General features: G+C 29.0%; 2 protein-coding genes and 1 long non-coding RNA gene across 16 annotated transcripts; 2 read left to right on the top strand and 1 right to left on the bottom strand.

The window, feature by feature from the left end:
* The first annotated feature begins 34 nt into the window (after positions 1 to 34).
* Metro (membrane palmitoylated protein 7-like protein metro) lies at positions 35 to 5,855 on the top strand. Of its 6 annotated transcripts, none has more exons than XM_074245518.1 (9): positions 35 to 156; positions 627 to 751; positions 1,446 to 1,732; positions 1,843 to 1,974; positions 2,304 to 2,330; positions 2,717 to 2,956; positions 3,097 to 3,352; positions 3,647 to 3,952; positions 4,473 to 5,850. In XM_074245518.1, the coding sequence occupies exons 2-9, from the start codon at positions 715 to 717 to the stop codon at positions 4,991 to 4,993; spliced, it is 1,806 nt and encodes a 601-aa protein (XP_074101619.1). In that variant the 5' UTR covers positions 35 to 156; positions 627 to 714; the 3' UTR covers positions 4,994 to 5,850. The 6 variants fall into 6 exon arrangements, with proteins under 6 accessions (XP_074101619.1, XP_074101620.1, XP_074101622.1 ...); XM_074245519.1 differs by having other exon boundaries at positions 40 to 156; positions 624 to 751; positions 3,665 to 3,952; positions 4,473 to 5,855; XM_074245521.1 differs by having other exon boundaries at positions 40 to 156; positions 624 to 751; positions 3,776 to 3,952; positions 4,473 to 5,854.
* An 826-nt stretch (positions 5,856 to 6,681) lies between these two features.
* Positions 6,682 to 14,957, top strand: LOC141529109 (uncharacterized). 2 transcript variants are annotated; one of them, XM_074245523.1, is made up of 10 exons: positions 6,682 to 7,270; positions 10,090 to 10,233; positions 10,920 to 11,229; positions 11,429 to 11,746; positions 11,818 to 11,996; positions 13,222 to 13,351; positions 13,518 to 13,658; positions 13,752 to 13,933; positions 13,989 to 14,188; positions 14,584 to 14,957. In XM_074245523.1, exons 1-10 carry the CDS (start codon positions 7,229 to 7,231, stop codon positions 14,690 to 14,692), a joined length of 1,755 nt encoding a protein of 584 aa, XP_074101624.1. In that variant the 5' UTR covers positions 6,682 to 7,228; the 3' UTR covers positions 14,693 to 14,957. The 2 variants fall into 2 exon arrangements, with proteins under 2 accessions (XP_074101624.1, XP_074101623.1); XM_074245522.1 differs by having other exon boundaries at positions 10,087 to 10,233.
* LOC141529113 (uncharacterized) lies at positions 7,194 to 10,080 on the bottom strand. 8 transcript variants are annotated; one of them, XR_012479519.1, is made up of 6 exons: positions 9,806 to 10,080; positions 9,483 to 9,740; positions 8,586 to 8,775; positions 8,196 to 8,505; positions 7,550 to 7,706; positions 7,194 to 7,330 (listed from the first exon to the last, which is right to left on the bottom strand). It is a non-coding gene; the product is annotated as an uncharacterized LOC141529113 (long non-coding RNA). The 8 variants fall into 8 exon arrangements; XR_012479517.1 differs by having other exon boundaries at positions 7,202 to 7,330; positions 7,403 to 7,706; XR_012479522.1 differs by having other exon boundaries at positions 7,260 to 7,706; positions 8,578 to 8,775.
* Positions 14,958 to 14,987: the final 30 nt, after the last annotated feature.

Here is a 14,987-nt window from a genome sequence, read left to right as displayed (position 1 = left end):
GCCATAAAACATCCGCTAGAGTGCTGTCAATAATAAAATGGCAGAATCACATCAAGGTAATTGTTGACTGTGAAATCAGTGCTGGTAGTGCTTAATCAATAAACATAATTTTAATTAACTATGTGAAGAAATTTATAAAAAAGTTTATGAAGAAAGGTATAAAATAATTTATTTATTTATTTATAACAATAATCATTTAACATGAATATTAAATAATAACAGTAATAGTTACAATAATAATAACAACAATAAAATAAATTTTTGATCTCCCCCAGCCTACTCTGCAACACTGTGTCCAGTGACAGCTTACGTAACTAATTTATTTTCGCAATGATAAGAGAGACGCGGAACTTTTGTGTTACTGGGTATACTGGTAGCGGGCCAGTTAAATAGTAGTAATTATTATTATTATTACAATAAGAAAATTCTGGGAAAAGTTAAATAAGTGTTGAATCCAAGAACGCGATATGAATACAGTGACCCGGTTGTAGAATCCTGAGTACATGTATGCGAACTATATTAAATTATAAAAACAACAACTACTACTGTTACTATTGCTATGTTGCACTGGTAGTAGGACTACTATTACTACTAAATGTATGCGTAATTTATTATTCTTGTAGTAGCCATCGAACACGCAAGATTTTAGTCCGTCTGAAGGGAATAATTGACCAGTGCTCCAATCGATCCACCTAGTCGTGCTTGCTTCGAGCTATGACAGTAGTCATGGAACACGTTAATTGGAATCCTGGTAAGTTAATTTGTAATTAAGAATTTTTTTTGTTTTTTGAGTCATTAGTTTTCAAGTAGTCAAATTAAATATTTATACTGGGGTAAATTTATTGTTAATTTACTTTATTAAATTTTTAATAAAAAATTTTAATTAAAAAAAATTAATTTTTGTTTAAAAATTAAAATTAAAATTTTTTTTTGTAATAATTAAAACTGTCAAAAATTGTTTAAACTTTAAAAAGGGTAAAAAAAAGTTTTTATTAAATTTATTATTAATTTACTTTATTAAATTTTTAATAAAAAATTAAAATTAATTTTTTTTTTTTATTTTTTAATTTGCTAAAAGCAATTTTAATGATCTCTAATGGTCTAAATGAAGAATCCTACATAAAATGTATGATAATAATAATAATGTAAATATTTACTTATGTTATTTTTACTCTAGTTTACATAAAAATCAATTTTCTTCTTATTTATAGCCGTAAAATAATAATTATATATTTATAACACTGTACTACTCAAAAGATTAAAAAATAACATTTATATTTTTATACCTTGTATAAATTAACGTATTGATCTGCTCGGCCGTTCTAATTTTCTATATTTACATATTAATAATAGCAAGCATAAATCCGATACGATTAAATGTTTGCTAGTATTTATTAATTTGCAAATTTTTTATTTATTCTCTGTGATTAATAATTAATTTTCAGCATTATCAACACTCTTGAACTCGCTTGAAGAGAACAAATCCGAAATACCCAGCTGCACTGACGAAGAGTTTGGCTTTCTGAGTGACTTGCTCCGATCAAAAGAATTAAACGCACTCGTTAACGTTCACAAGAAGATCCAGTCCAATGCCGAAGACGATAAATTCTTCCCCGTGCTGTCCAACTCAATGGATATCGACGTAGAAATTCTGGATATGCTGGCGTCTAAGACACATGGCTCGGAATTGTGTCGGGAGTTGTTTCATTTGCTCCAAAAACCTCACATACAGGTAGAGTAGCTAATTTTTAAGTCATACTGAAATTAACAGACACATCAATTTTTTAGTTGATTAATTTTTTTATTTACTGTTTAATAAAATTATTTAATATAATTTTTAAGGGTCTACTATGTACGCACGACGCAGTTGCTCAAAAGGATTACTACCCACGTCTCTCAGAAATCCCCTTGGAAGTAGACGAGGACGAGGAGACTGTGAAGATAGTCCAGCTGGTGAAATCAGATGAGCCATTGGTACGTCAGAATCTCGGTATTTTATAACTCTGAAAGTAAATACGAGCCTAAATTCGGCTTTCGGGATTTAATAGTCAAATGTGTGGAGTGGTAATTAGCTGGATGCCGGTCCACGATCTCCACCTGCATGTGTTTGGTCCGTCCTTTCCACACATTCCCTTTTCTCGGGAAAAAAAAAAAAAAAAAAAAAAAAAAAAAAAAAAAAAAATCCCACTACATTATTATCACAAAATAAATCCTTTAATCCACTTTCTAATTACGCGAAATTTTCCGCAAAATCAATTCCAAGTAATCACGTGTTTTGTTTTATCCTTAAACTTGCCTCGAAGTGCGGTGACGACGTTGAACCGATCGTGGTAAGTTTTCCCGTGGCTTTAGTTGCATCAGCTGAGCTTTTTAAATATGCCAATGTTTTCCGTGATTTATGTTTTTTATATACATATTACTTTATTATTTTATTGTGTACCTAAAATATTTTATTTACTGTAAATAAGAGATAAGTATTTTATTATTTATTTATTTATTAATTTTATTTATTTATTTAAATTGCATGATCTGTATGTGATGCTGTAAATAAAGCATTTATGTTTATTTATTTGTTTTATTTTATGTTAAGCATGTAATTAGAATTTTTATTTTTTAGATCCTGACCCTGATCCTTGAGATTTTTTGATAGTATGAGTTGTTGAGTGTGAGTGAGTAATTACTTTAAATAAATGGATTTATATTAAACTTACAATAGGGAGCGACGATTAAGACCTGCGAGATAACAGGGAAGATCGTGATAGCAAGAATAATGCACGGTGGTGCTGCTGACAGATCCGGGCTAATCCACGTGGGAGACGAAGTTTGCGAAGTTAATAATATAAGTGTCGAAGGTAAGACTCCCAATGATGTGCTCAAGATTCTTCAGAACTCCGAGGGGACTATTACCTTCAAAATCATTCCGGCTGACAGTAAAGGCGGCATCAGAGAAAGCAAGGTAATTTTTTTTAAATACAAAAATAATAATTAAGAGCTGTGACTTGTGAACTATAGATAAATAAAATTTTTTTTTATTAAATATTCTTTATTTAAAAAAAAAAAAAAAAAAAAATCTGTAATTATAATTTAATTTTTTAGGTCCGTGTTAGAGCTCACTTTTTATACAAAGCAGCAGACGATCCTTATATTCCGTGCAAAGAAGCCGGATTAGACTTCAACAAAGGCGACGTTCTGCATATAGTCAGCCAGGATGACGCTTACTGGTGGCAAGCCCGCCGAGAAGGAGATAGAAATATGAGAGCTGGATTGATTCCCAGCCGAGCGCTTCAGGAGCGTCGTATAATCCTAGAGCGCCAGCAGAAGGATAAGACTGACGATGAAGAAGATAACTTGAGTAAGAAAGTAACGGTGACGCGACTAATGAATCCCAGAAAATTAATTCGCTAAAAAAAATAAATAATTAATAAAATTATATCAATTTTTTTGACCCTGCTATAGAATTTTTTAATTTTGCATCAAGGATCAATTTTCTGGAGTTCAGTTGTCTTGTAATCGAATCTGATTGCTTCGCTCTGCCTTTGCTTTTCTATTAATACTATTAATTAATTTTATTTGATTGATTAGCTTGGCATAGTTCCACTAATACTCGCATAAAGCGCATAATGTGCCACCTAACCCGCCCGGTTAGGTTTGTGTTCTGTTCCAGTGCCTTTGCCCACATTGTGCCCCCGTCCCAGTACCTCTTCATTGCACGCTTCGCCTACTAAGTGCAATTTACAAGGAATAAAAACTAAAAAAATAATGTATGACGCTGCAGAGAACGACGATTTTGATCGCGAAGAGATTCCCACTTATGAGGAAGTCGCCAAGTTGTATCCGAGACCTGGACTTTATCGTCCAGTTGTACTTATTGGTCCTCCTGGAGTTGGCAGGAATGAATTGAAGCGACGACTTTTAGTTACTGATCCTGATAAATATAAAACACCTGTACCATGTAAGTTTTTTTTTTTTTTTTTCTTTTTCTTTCAAATGTCTAAGGTACAAGCGAGGTAATAAGACTTTTTTAAAATGAGAAAAAAATTTTTTTAATTATTAACTAGCAACCTTGCAGTCACTATGTGACTTAACTATTAAATTTTTTGAAAATATAAGCTCATCCCGATGTTACAGTCATCAAGAGCTTTCATTTGAGTACCCATATGTATTTTTGATATATTTTTTAAATATACATACATACATATATATAATATATATAAATATATAAAATATATGAAAAATTGATGTGGGTACTTAAATAAAAGGTCTCGATGAGAGTAATGTCGGGATGAACTTATATTTTTAAAAATGTCAATAGTTCTCTTAATAATATAAATTAAAAATATTTTACAAAAATTATTAAAAAAAATTTTTTTGACTAAGTTGAATATTTTTAGCCTTATTACTCGGTTTACCTAATTTTTCGCAATCGCTTAAAAAAATTGATTTAATAAAATAATTTATTACAAAACTTCTAGACACATCAAGACCACCGCGACCTGGAGAAGTTGACGGTAAAGAATACTTCTTCGTAACTCGGGAACAAATGGAGCAAGACATAGAATCAGGAAAGTTCATAGAATACGGCGAGTACAAAGGCAACCTCTATGGTACCAGTGGTGAGAGTGTCAGCTCGCTGTTAAACGCCGGGTTCGTTTGTCTCCTTAGTCCGCATTACCAGGCTCTGAAGATGTTGCGTACGCCTCAGTCAAAACCGTACGTGATCTACATAAAGCCTCCGCGGTTTGAAATCCTGAAAGAGACCAGAAATGAGGCTCGCGCTCGATCAACCTTCGACGAGTCAAACTCTCGAGGGTTCACCGACGACGAGTTCAACGAGATTCTGCACAGCGCGGCTCGCATTGAGTTCCTCTACTCGCATCTCTTCGACGAGGTTATCGTCAACGGAGACCTGGCTATTGCATTCGAGCAGCTGGTCACCGCGATACACAGGGTTGAAAGCGAGCCGCTGTGGGTTCCCGCTTCTTGGGTCCAGTGAAGAATAATTAATTAATTAATTTATTTATTTATTAAATAATTAATTAATTACGGGAAGAAAAAATATAGAGAAATAAATAAATAATAATTAATGATGTTCCATCGCCGTAATCGGGCACCATTTCCACTAGCTTAGTCTGTTAAGCTTCTACGTGAATAATGATCACCACCCACTAAGTACCTTCATCATAATCTTCCATTTGGTTATCAAGCAAAAGTAAATCATTAATAAATATTACCATTATTAAATTTGTGTCATTATCCCCCAGGATAAGTCCTCACTGCCAAGAGAGTGTCTCTAATCTCGTGGTGATCACGAAAACACATGTTAATTAATTAATAATTAATTATTTTTTCAATTTAATTTAAATTATTATTGTAAAAAAATCGATTTAAATTGTATAGAGATTTAACAATAATAATAATAATAATAAGAAGAAGAAGAATTAATGGATAAAGATATTAGTCAAGTCGTTAATTTTTTTTTTTTCTGTTAAAAATTAATTATTGAAAAATGTTTTTGTCATTTCTTCTTGAGAGTTCACTTTGTTACGTTAGATTGTGAGCCGATAATTTTTTTTGACATTCAATCTTTTGGTTAAGAGTCTCATCAGAAATTTTTGGGGATAAAAAATATTTTTTTTTTAGTATGAAAATTAATTTAGCAAATATTTATTAAATTTTGACTTGTAGAAATTTAAAAAAAAATTAAAAATGTAATTTTTTTTTTAATTTGTTTGTTAAAAAAAATTAAAAAATTATTAAATAATTGCTCACTTTAATGTTATTTTTTGGGGTTGAAATAAATCTCTTAAAAAATTTTATTAATAAAAATAAAAAATTTTTTTTTAATGACTTATTATTACTCCGTAATTTTATTATCATTTAAAAAAACTTACTTATTGTTATTAATTTTATTAAAAAAAAAAAAAAATTGATAATTTGACATTAAACTAATTATATAATAACAATTAAATTTTTGAGTTAATAATTTTTGTAATAAATTATATTTTATAAATTAGATTAAGAAATTTAAATTTTCTAAAAGAGTAATTAGACTAACCGTAGCAATAAAATAAGCAAAATTAAATCTTTGTTACTATTAATAATAATAATAATAAGTACTACCGTTAAATTGAATAACAAAAATTCCTTGATGATTATTAATTATTATTTATTATTATAATAATTAAATTGGAAAGAGAGAGACCAGTGGAAATTGTTGTTAATTGTTGCCAAATAATTATTATTAATAAATAATAAATAAATAAATAAATAAATTAACGAGATAATTAACAAAGACATTTAAATATAATAATAATTATTGTTCAATTATATTTTACACTCGGCATTGTAAATACTTGTGAAGAAATAAATGAAAGAAGAAATATGCTGATAGTTAATTTTAAATATAAATAATTAAAAGATGAAATTTACTGTCGTTGATTAGATTATCTTCGATGTATCTTACCGTTAATAAAAAACATTCATTTCAAAGTAATGCTTTTAATTAATTTAATTTAATTTAATTACTTCATTTTTTTTTTTTTAATAATGTTGTCATACTAATATTGTTGACAGTTATTTATTTTTCAACTTTTGTATTTCAGTCTCACAGCCGGGGCGCATTGTTTTTTTCGATTCAGTGTCGCGTAAAAATTTTTCGAGGGCACACGCCGAAATAGAACACAGAAAGCTCGACACTAAGCTATACTGTCCTATCACAAGATAGTTTTTGATGCACGTAGCGAATCAATTAAGCCTGAGTGAGTAAAATAAAACTTTTAATTTCCACTGAAAATTTTGAATACTAAAACAAACTTTGTAATTAGTTTTTAAATTTAACCTTGACATACATTAATTCTCAATTTTCTTCCTCAATTTACCTCCAGTAATTTTTTTTTGTTTAAAAAAAAAATTCATTTTTTTTTATTTAAAAAAAAATCCAATAATTTTTTTTTTTTTTTTTTTTTATAAAAAAAAAATTCAGTAATTTTTTTCTTAAAATTTTCAGCAATCGATTTCTAGATCTGTTAAGTGATTTCACAGATTACAAGTGCAATAACACACACACAAGTAATGCAGCACACTAAAAAGGTGTAGATAACGTTCCAGGCAGGTATCACCGCCTCGCACCTGGACATAATCCGCGCTTGCGTGATCCGGAGGATAGTTTACAACAATTTAAACTTTTTTCCAGTAGACGGTTTAGCTCAGAAGGATAAACACCCACGGGATGGTTTTGAACCGCGTCTCCGACTGCCAGAATTTAAAACAGGTAAATAAAATTATTTACTCAATAATAATTTTTAACCACGAGGGTAAACAGTTTCTCAATCTGAAAATAAAAATAAAATATTTAGTTGTAAAATAATGAGTTGAGAAAACTAGTGATCATCGTGAGATTTACGTAAATTTTTACGCTGATGATTTTAGTTATTTATAAATAAAGCGACCAATGACGATATGTATTTCCCTCTCCTTCATTTGCTCGCTTTATTTAACTCAATATATCTATTCTAATCTATTCTCTTTGTCATTTGATTAAAAAGCCTACGTGTACATCCTCGGCAAAGTCGACGCGGTGATAAATTTTGTTCTTTATATATAAGAATATAAGTAATAGGTCGCAAGTAATCTTAATCGTATCTTGGTCTACTCGCTTTTGCTGTTTGCTTTTATTTATTTATTTGAAAATTATTCTCGAGAAATCTCTGAAAAAAAAAAAAAAAAATAAATTAATAAATTAAAATCAAATTATCCGAAGAATTTTTTTGTATTAAAAAAATTCTTTTAAAAAAATTTCAGACGTTAAAATTTTTAAAAATTATACATGGAATTTTTTACTTGTAATTTAATTGATAAAAAAAATAAAAAATTAGCCATTTAAAAATTTTTTTTATTTAAAAAATTATTAAAAAAAATTGTAATTTGTAAAAAATTAAAAAAACTATAAGTTCAATTTTTTAAAAATAATTTTAAGTTCTAATTTAATAAATAAAAATAATATTTATTAAATAATAACTAAAAAATTGCACTTGTAGTTTTTCAAGTTTTTTACAAATTAAAATTTTTTTTTATTTTGTAATAATTTTATTAATAAAAAATAAATAAATAAGTGAAGAAATAAAAAAAATGGCTAATTAAAAATCTAAAATTAAAATAAAAAATAGTGACATTTAAAAAAAAAATAATAAATGCACCTAGACATTAATTATTAATAATTAATCCAAATGGATGATGGCTATAATTAACTCCTGAATAAAAGGAAATTTAGCATTAATTTAAGGAGTTGATCTGCAAGTATAAAGCTTGACCTTGGAAGCTCGCACGAAAGGTAGTTTACTCGGCTGTATACTTTTAATATACATAAATGTATGTACACACTCGGGAGCATACACCACTCGAGAGTATTATCTTTCACTTTGGCTTGTCACATTACACCCTCGCTTTAATCTCTGGAGACAAGTCAAGCCTCTGCTCCCAGTTTTCAATGTTTACACACAAGTACGGCTGAAGAAAAAATAATATTTAATTAATAGCGTCAACAAAAGGCTATTTCAGATTCAGATTAATAAAAATTACACGCTTACTGTCTACTGCTTATTACTGACATGACATGTTTTTAAAGAGTGTAATTAAATTTACTGACACGTTCCAATGCTGCTTCAACCCTTCACCTTGCTCAATCAACGTCGGGTTAATCACGCACGGTATCTAATCATCAAACATTTCCGTGAAGTAATTTATACATCCGAACGAGAAACTCTTGACCTCTTTCTTCTGATTACCCTCAAAAATATTTTTTTTTAATTGTTCAGGATAATTTTTATTTTTATATTAAATTTAATAATAAAGTTAGCCGACTTTAAAAATTTTTTTTTTAATAATTAAATTAGAACAAAAAAGTATTTTTAAAAAATTGCACATGTAATTTTAAAAATTTTTTCTTTAATTTTTTTTTAAATAATTTTTTAATAAAAAAAAAATTCTAAAAATTTTTAGATAAAAATAATAATTATAATTTTTTAATTTTGATATTATTTTATTTGAACTTCGAAAAGACCAAAACAATGATCATAAAAATTTATTTAAAAAAATTAGATCCAAAAATGAATTTTTAATTTTTAAAAATTTTTAAATGTCAATTTTTTTTCCTAATTTATTTTTGCCATAATTTATTTGTTAAAAAAAATTATCAAACCTCTGCAAAATTTATTTTCATTAAAATTAGCCATCAGCTGTCAATTTTAAAAATTTTTTTAACGAATTAATTGCAATAAAAAAATTTTTATTAATTTTTACATGTGAAATTTAAAAAAAAAATTTTTTTTATAAAAATTGAATTAATATAAAATTCTAAAAAAATTTGTAATGTCTATCAACTTTATTGTCATAAAAAGAAATTTAAAGAAAAAATAATTTAAATAAATAATTGCTGTAATTAATTAGTAAAAAAAAATTTTGAAAATCATCAGCTGTCATCATACATAATTCACGAATTTTCTAGGAACATGTTTTTGTTGAAGAAATTGAAAGTTTGTTATTCTTCTCAGCTTTACATGATTTCGTATTAAATTTAAGTTTACTCCGTATCGATATTCTAAACTTAGCTTATTTTTTTCACGAAAAAAAAGTACCCCAATGAATATCGAATTTAAAAAACATTCTCAACTTATCATCCTTATGATTATTAATCAAATAATTCTCATTACTCTGCTCCACTATTAAAATAATCTAATCTTGAGCTAAAAAAAAAAAATAATCAAAAAATCCACTTGAAGCAAAAAAAAAATAAAATAAAAATACTTACTTGACAAAATGACACATCAGAAATCAGAGTTTGCGAAACTACAAGATAGATCCTGTCATGAGAATACCCAGCAATTGATCACCCAGTTATTACTCATTACACTGGTAATTTAAATAATTCCTTGACAATAACTAAACGTGATTTATCCACGGCAGCAGAATACAATAGATAAATAATATATTGCTTAGATATATAATATATAGAAGTAAGTGTAGATAAAATGACTAAAATGACTAAAATGACTAAAATGAATAAAATGACCATGAATTGTTTGTCGTCAGCAGAATTCAATGATGGAAACAAGTACGACGACCGGACGAAGATGGAGTTCAGTATCTGGCTTAACGCACCATCGGGAGAGCATCATCAACGTCCCGGCCAGAAGTGGTCAAAGACTCCCCACTTATGTCGAGCCCACCACTCATCAAGTAAGTTCTATCTAACTAAATGCAATGCAATAGTAATATGTAAACTGTATTAATATAAAGTTTAGTAAAGCCAAGCTAAAGTTAACGTACTTACACTTATACGTAGATCCTCTGTCTCATAAGTCTATTCGTACACTTACAACTTGCCTCTACTTGATATAATATTATCATTATACTGCTCTTTACATTACATCGTACGATAGACTTTTGACTCTCTACTTGTCGAGTCACGTCAGTCAACCAGAGTAAGCTTAAGTGTAAGTCTAATACAAGTCCAACCACTTGCTATTACTTTTGTGATAACACCAGTTTAGTCTTCACCATCAACGACTGCATCTTTAATAAATTCTTGCTTTAATACTGATAAAAAAGTTCAGAGGTTAAACATTTCTTCTTTAAGTAAATTTTAAGATTTCTTCTTTTCATTCAAATTAATTTTTTTATCAATGTATGTAATGTTTTTTTTCATCAAAAATTTTTTCTCGGCTTGAATAAATTTTTGATAAATATTTCTTCTTTTTATTCAAGTTAATTTTTTTTTATTTCTTCTTTGAATAAATTTAACATGATCAAAGATTTCTTCTTTTAATTTTTTGCCAGTGTATATTCTTCTTTTCCAAAAATGATTGATTAATTTTGATAAATTGAATTAATGATATTAAATATTACTGACCTAAAAATTCCAGAAAGTTCATCGTATAATTGAAGAACACAAGACCAAACGCCCCAGCAAGTCTTCATCATCTTCGTGTAACCTTCCAGACTACATCGTCGCGTCTCGTGGCTTCTTCGCGATCCGCGAAACCTCCAAGGATTGTTTTCCGATTTCTTCCTACTCTTCACGTCGAAAAACTCATCCGAACGAGTTGCTGGTAAACGGGCGAGAAGACACCAAAGGAAGAATAAACCAAAAGTCTTCCAGCAATTGGGAACGAAGGGCCGAAGATAAATCAAGTTCTAGGTCGCGGAGCCTCAAGAATAAATCCGTTAAAGAAGGCAAGTCAATGACTTAATAATTATAATTGGATGGTTAGTTTTAGTTGTTAATTTTTGAAATTTGGAGGTACTGCCAAGTCAAACACTGAAAACGTGTTATTTCCTGAATGTTGACGCCAGGAGTATATTTAGTTGGGTCAGGGCTGGGCGTCATTGATACCACTGACGTTATTTAGTTGTACAACTACAACTGTTGCAGGATTGGGAGCGATTCCACCTGGCAAAATACCCACCGATGGAATACTGAAGAAATCTACGACGCTGGTTTACAAACCCGGGGATAAAGAAGTTATCAGAGCTCTTAAAAAGACCGGAGTTATCAAAGCGAGCAGTTATCAAAATTTGAGTAGCGCTGATGTTAAAAAAGACTCGAGGATTCATTTTAATAATAATAATCCAAGAGCAGTTAAGAAGTCAGTGTCTTTTAGCTCTGATACGAGCTTCGTGGCTAAACGACTGCGTACGCGTAAACCAGCTGTTCATGAAGCCAAAGTTTATCACAAAGGTGTTCTAAGAGGTAAACAAAATTTTTTTATAATTATTTTTTTTTTTTTTTTTTTTTGTACTAAAATAAAAATATTTTTTTAGATATTAAAAACTTGGAATTGCCGTTAAAGAAGCTGGAAATTAGCCGAGAAAATATGAATCAGTTGCTGTTAAAAGCGGCTCGCGAAGCCGATGAACTAGCGCTCAGTGATATTATTTCAAGGATCCAGAGATCCAATTTGGAGCCCATTGATGTGAATCTAACTGACACGAGTGGTCGGGTAATTATTGACAATCAATTAGCTAAAGTAAATATGGGTATAGATATAGATATAGATTATGTTTGGGAAAAGTCAAAAGGCAATTGAAGATTTTTATTAATCCTCGCGTGTGTATGTATTATCAAGTAGAAATCGATACGTAAATTATTATAGTTTCCCCTGTAACTAGTAGTGTTGTAAGCGTCACGCGATCAATTTCACGAGCTGTTACTTTTTTTCCTTGACTTGTGAAGAAATGATAGATAGATCAAATTTAAATCTCTGTTAAAAATTAAATCAACATTTATTATTATTATTATTATTATTATTATTATTATTATTATTATTATTATTATTATTATTATTATTATTATTATTATTATTATTATTATTTAACTATTAGAGTGAAGATATATTTATAGATTTCTTCTTCTATAAATATTTGTATATTATTCTCTAGTAATAATTACTCAGACTGGAAAATTTAAATCATGACATTGTACACATGGTCAAACGCCAGACGTTTAAATACCGCTGATTATAAAAACACTTTTAATATTATTCTGAGCTAAATAATAAAGAAAAAAAAAACTATGGTATAATAAGTTTACTCAAAACAATCGGATTGTTGTAAAAACAATCGTCGGTTTCATTTAAAAACTTTTTATTTAAATACCACATATTTGCTGTTAGATTATAATTGTTATGCTTCTATTAACGATCTTTACTCAACTCCTTGTGTCGTTAAAGTTTTACTTTGTGTTTATTTAAATAAAACCAAGATCTTACGGAATGTTGAAGACCTTGACCGTACAATTCCGTAAACTGTAAAGCAACTTCACTAACCCCGATGTCGCAGATCTATTTGGAAAAATAGTCGATAAATTTTATTCGCCCAATTTGGATTATTTAAATTTGAAATATTAAATTAAATCTAACAATTTCTATTTCTTCACTAATTTTTTTCAATTAAAAATTTTTCTCACATCAGACCAGAAATTTATACATCTTATATTTCTTAAAAAATTATTTAATAAAAAAAAAAAAAAATTAATTAATAATGATATAATACTCAATACTTTGTATGAGTATTCAGAAAATCCAGATTAAATATGACCGGAAGATAAACCCCAGAAGAATTATATCATTAAAAAAAATATAATACTTAATAGAGGCCCTATATATTATTATATAATTACAATTAGTGTATTCACACACTAAAATTTTTATTTAATTATTATTACAGACTGCAATAAGTTATATGGCTGGTAATGGTGCCGGAGAATTATTAGAAATGGTTCTCAATTTTCCTGGAGCAGACGTTGATATTCCAGACAACGAAGGAAACACTCCACTTCATTTCGCTGCTCAAGCTGGTAAATGAATTTAAAAATTTTTTTTTCCTTAAATAATTTTTAAATTAATTAATTTTACAATTTTTTTTTTTTTTTTATTAAAAAATTCCTAAATTGATTAATTTAATATTTATTTATTTATTTTATATTAATTAAATTAATTCATAATTTATTTTCTTATTTTTAGGACAAGCAGAGTGTCTAAATATTTTATTTCAAAAATGTACAAACATTCAATTAGACTCAAGAAATATTTTAGGCTTCACTCCGCTAATGAAAGCCGCGCTGCAAGGACGGACCAAGTGCGCCAAAGTTCTTCTCTTTGCAGGTTTTTATTTAATTAAAATTGAAATTAAAATAAAATAAATTTTAAATAGTAAAAAATTTTTTTAATTTAAATAATAATTGTTAATTTAATTAGGAGCTAATCCAACCCTGCGAGACCACGGCCGAGGATATAAAGCGGAGCAATGGGCGCGATTTTGCGGCCGGCATGTGTGTGCTGACGTAATCGAGCGCTTCACGAGGCATCGATTGATGGAAAAGACTTCCTGCCGCTGGGGAAGCGAGCCCGAGCTCGCGGCGAAGGTCCTCCAAGGAAAGGTACCCTTGAACCTTTCCGGTCGTTAATCCTGACATTAAACTGAATTATTTGCAGGTTCTGCCGGTTCCGGTTGCGTCATCCGGGTTCAAATCGAAGCTTAAGCGAGTCTTTCGCAGTGTTGGGTCTGACAAAAGCTTCTCCTTGGTGTCTCAGCTCACCAATGCTGCGCTCTGTGCCAGCTCGCCTGCTCTTCCCAAACCTGGAGACACGCCTGTTAAAAATTTTATTAAGCCACTTAATATTCCCCAGCTGAGGTAGAGATTTGGCATTTATTTTTTTTTTTTTTTTAATTTAAATTTGCAGTTATTTGACAATTTAAAATTTTTTTAACAAACAAATTTATTTTAAAAAAAAGTATTTTTAATTTTTTTTAATTTTTACAAGTCAATTTTTTTTTTCCATAATTTATTAATTTAAAAATTTATTTAAATTTTAAAATATTTGATAAATTAATTTTTATTTTTTTATAAAATTAAAATTAGCAATTATTTAACAATTTTTTAATTTTATTTAACAAATAAATTTATTCTAAAAATTATTTTAAAAAAAATAACATTATTAATTTTTTTTACAAAAAATTATCAAATATCTGCAAAATAATTTTTTTATAAAGAAATTTTTTTTTAATAAAAATCTGATTGACTTTCAGAGTGACTTTAGTCGCGCCGTTGGAGATCCTGGACAAGTGCGAGCTGAACTACGGAGACAAACTAGATGGCTCGAAGAAACCAGCCCGTACGAAGAAGAAAACCAAGTAGCGTCTAAGGAGCTCTTTACTTGCCATTAACTGCTGTGGAATTGACGGAGCACCAGTATTGAGCGATAAAAATATAAGTATTCCAGATATACTTGCTCGTGGGCGGGCGAAGGTAAGACGTAAGACGTAAGACGTAAATAAGCGGTTATTTTTAAATAAAAGTAATCACTATAAAAGTGATTTTAATACACGACTCCCGGTGTGTAAAAAAGACTCTTTCACAATATTTTCTCAGACTCACGACTGACCAACGAAATTACTCAGAGCCGCGCTGTAAATATTTACAATCTTATTAT

This window comes from Cotesia typhae, unplaced genomic scaffold, assembly GCF_013202065.1.
Source record: "Cotesia typhae breed Kobodo isofemale line unplaced genomic scaffold, CoteBio_Ctyphae contig_44, whole genome shotgun sequence".
Lineage (NCBI taxonomy): Eukaryota > Metazoa > Arthropoda > Insecta > Hymenoptera > Braconidae > Cotesia > Cotesia typhae.
This window is presented reverse-complemented; position numbering and strand designations above follow the sequence as displayed.

Bases quoted from the DNA above. Each gene is read 5' to 3' on its own strand.
- Metro (XM_074245518.1), top strand. From the start codon at position 715: ATGACAGTAGTCATGGAACACGTTAATTGGAATCCTG. The intron at 1,975-2,303 runs GTACGTCAGAAT...CTTGCCTCGAAG, and splicing joins TGAAATCAGATGAGCCATTG to TGCGGTGACGACGTTGAACC. The intron at 3,353-3,646 runs GTAAGAAAGTAA...CCGCCCGGTTAG, and splicing joins CGATGAAGAAGATAACTTGA to GTTTGTGTTCTGTTCCAGTG.
- LOC141529109 (XM_074245522.1), top strand. From the start codon at position 7,229: ATGGTTTTGAACCGCGTCTCCGACTGCCAGAATTTAAAACAG. The intron at 13,352-13,517 runs GTAAATGAATTT...TCTTATTTTTAG, and splicing joins TCATTTCGCTGCTCAAGCTG to GACAAGCAGAGTGTCTAAAT. The intron at 13,659-13,751 runs GTTTTTATTTAA...TAATTTAATTAG, and splicing joins CAAAGTTCTTCTCTTTGCAG to GAGCTAATCCAACCCTGCGA.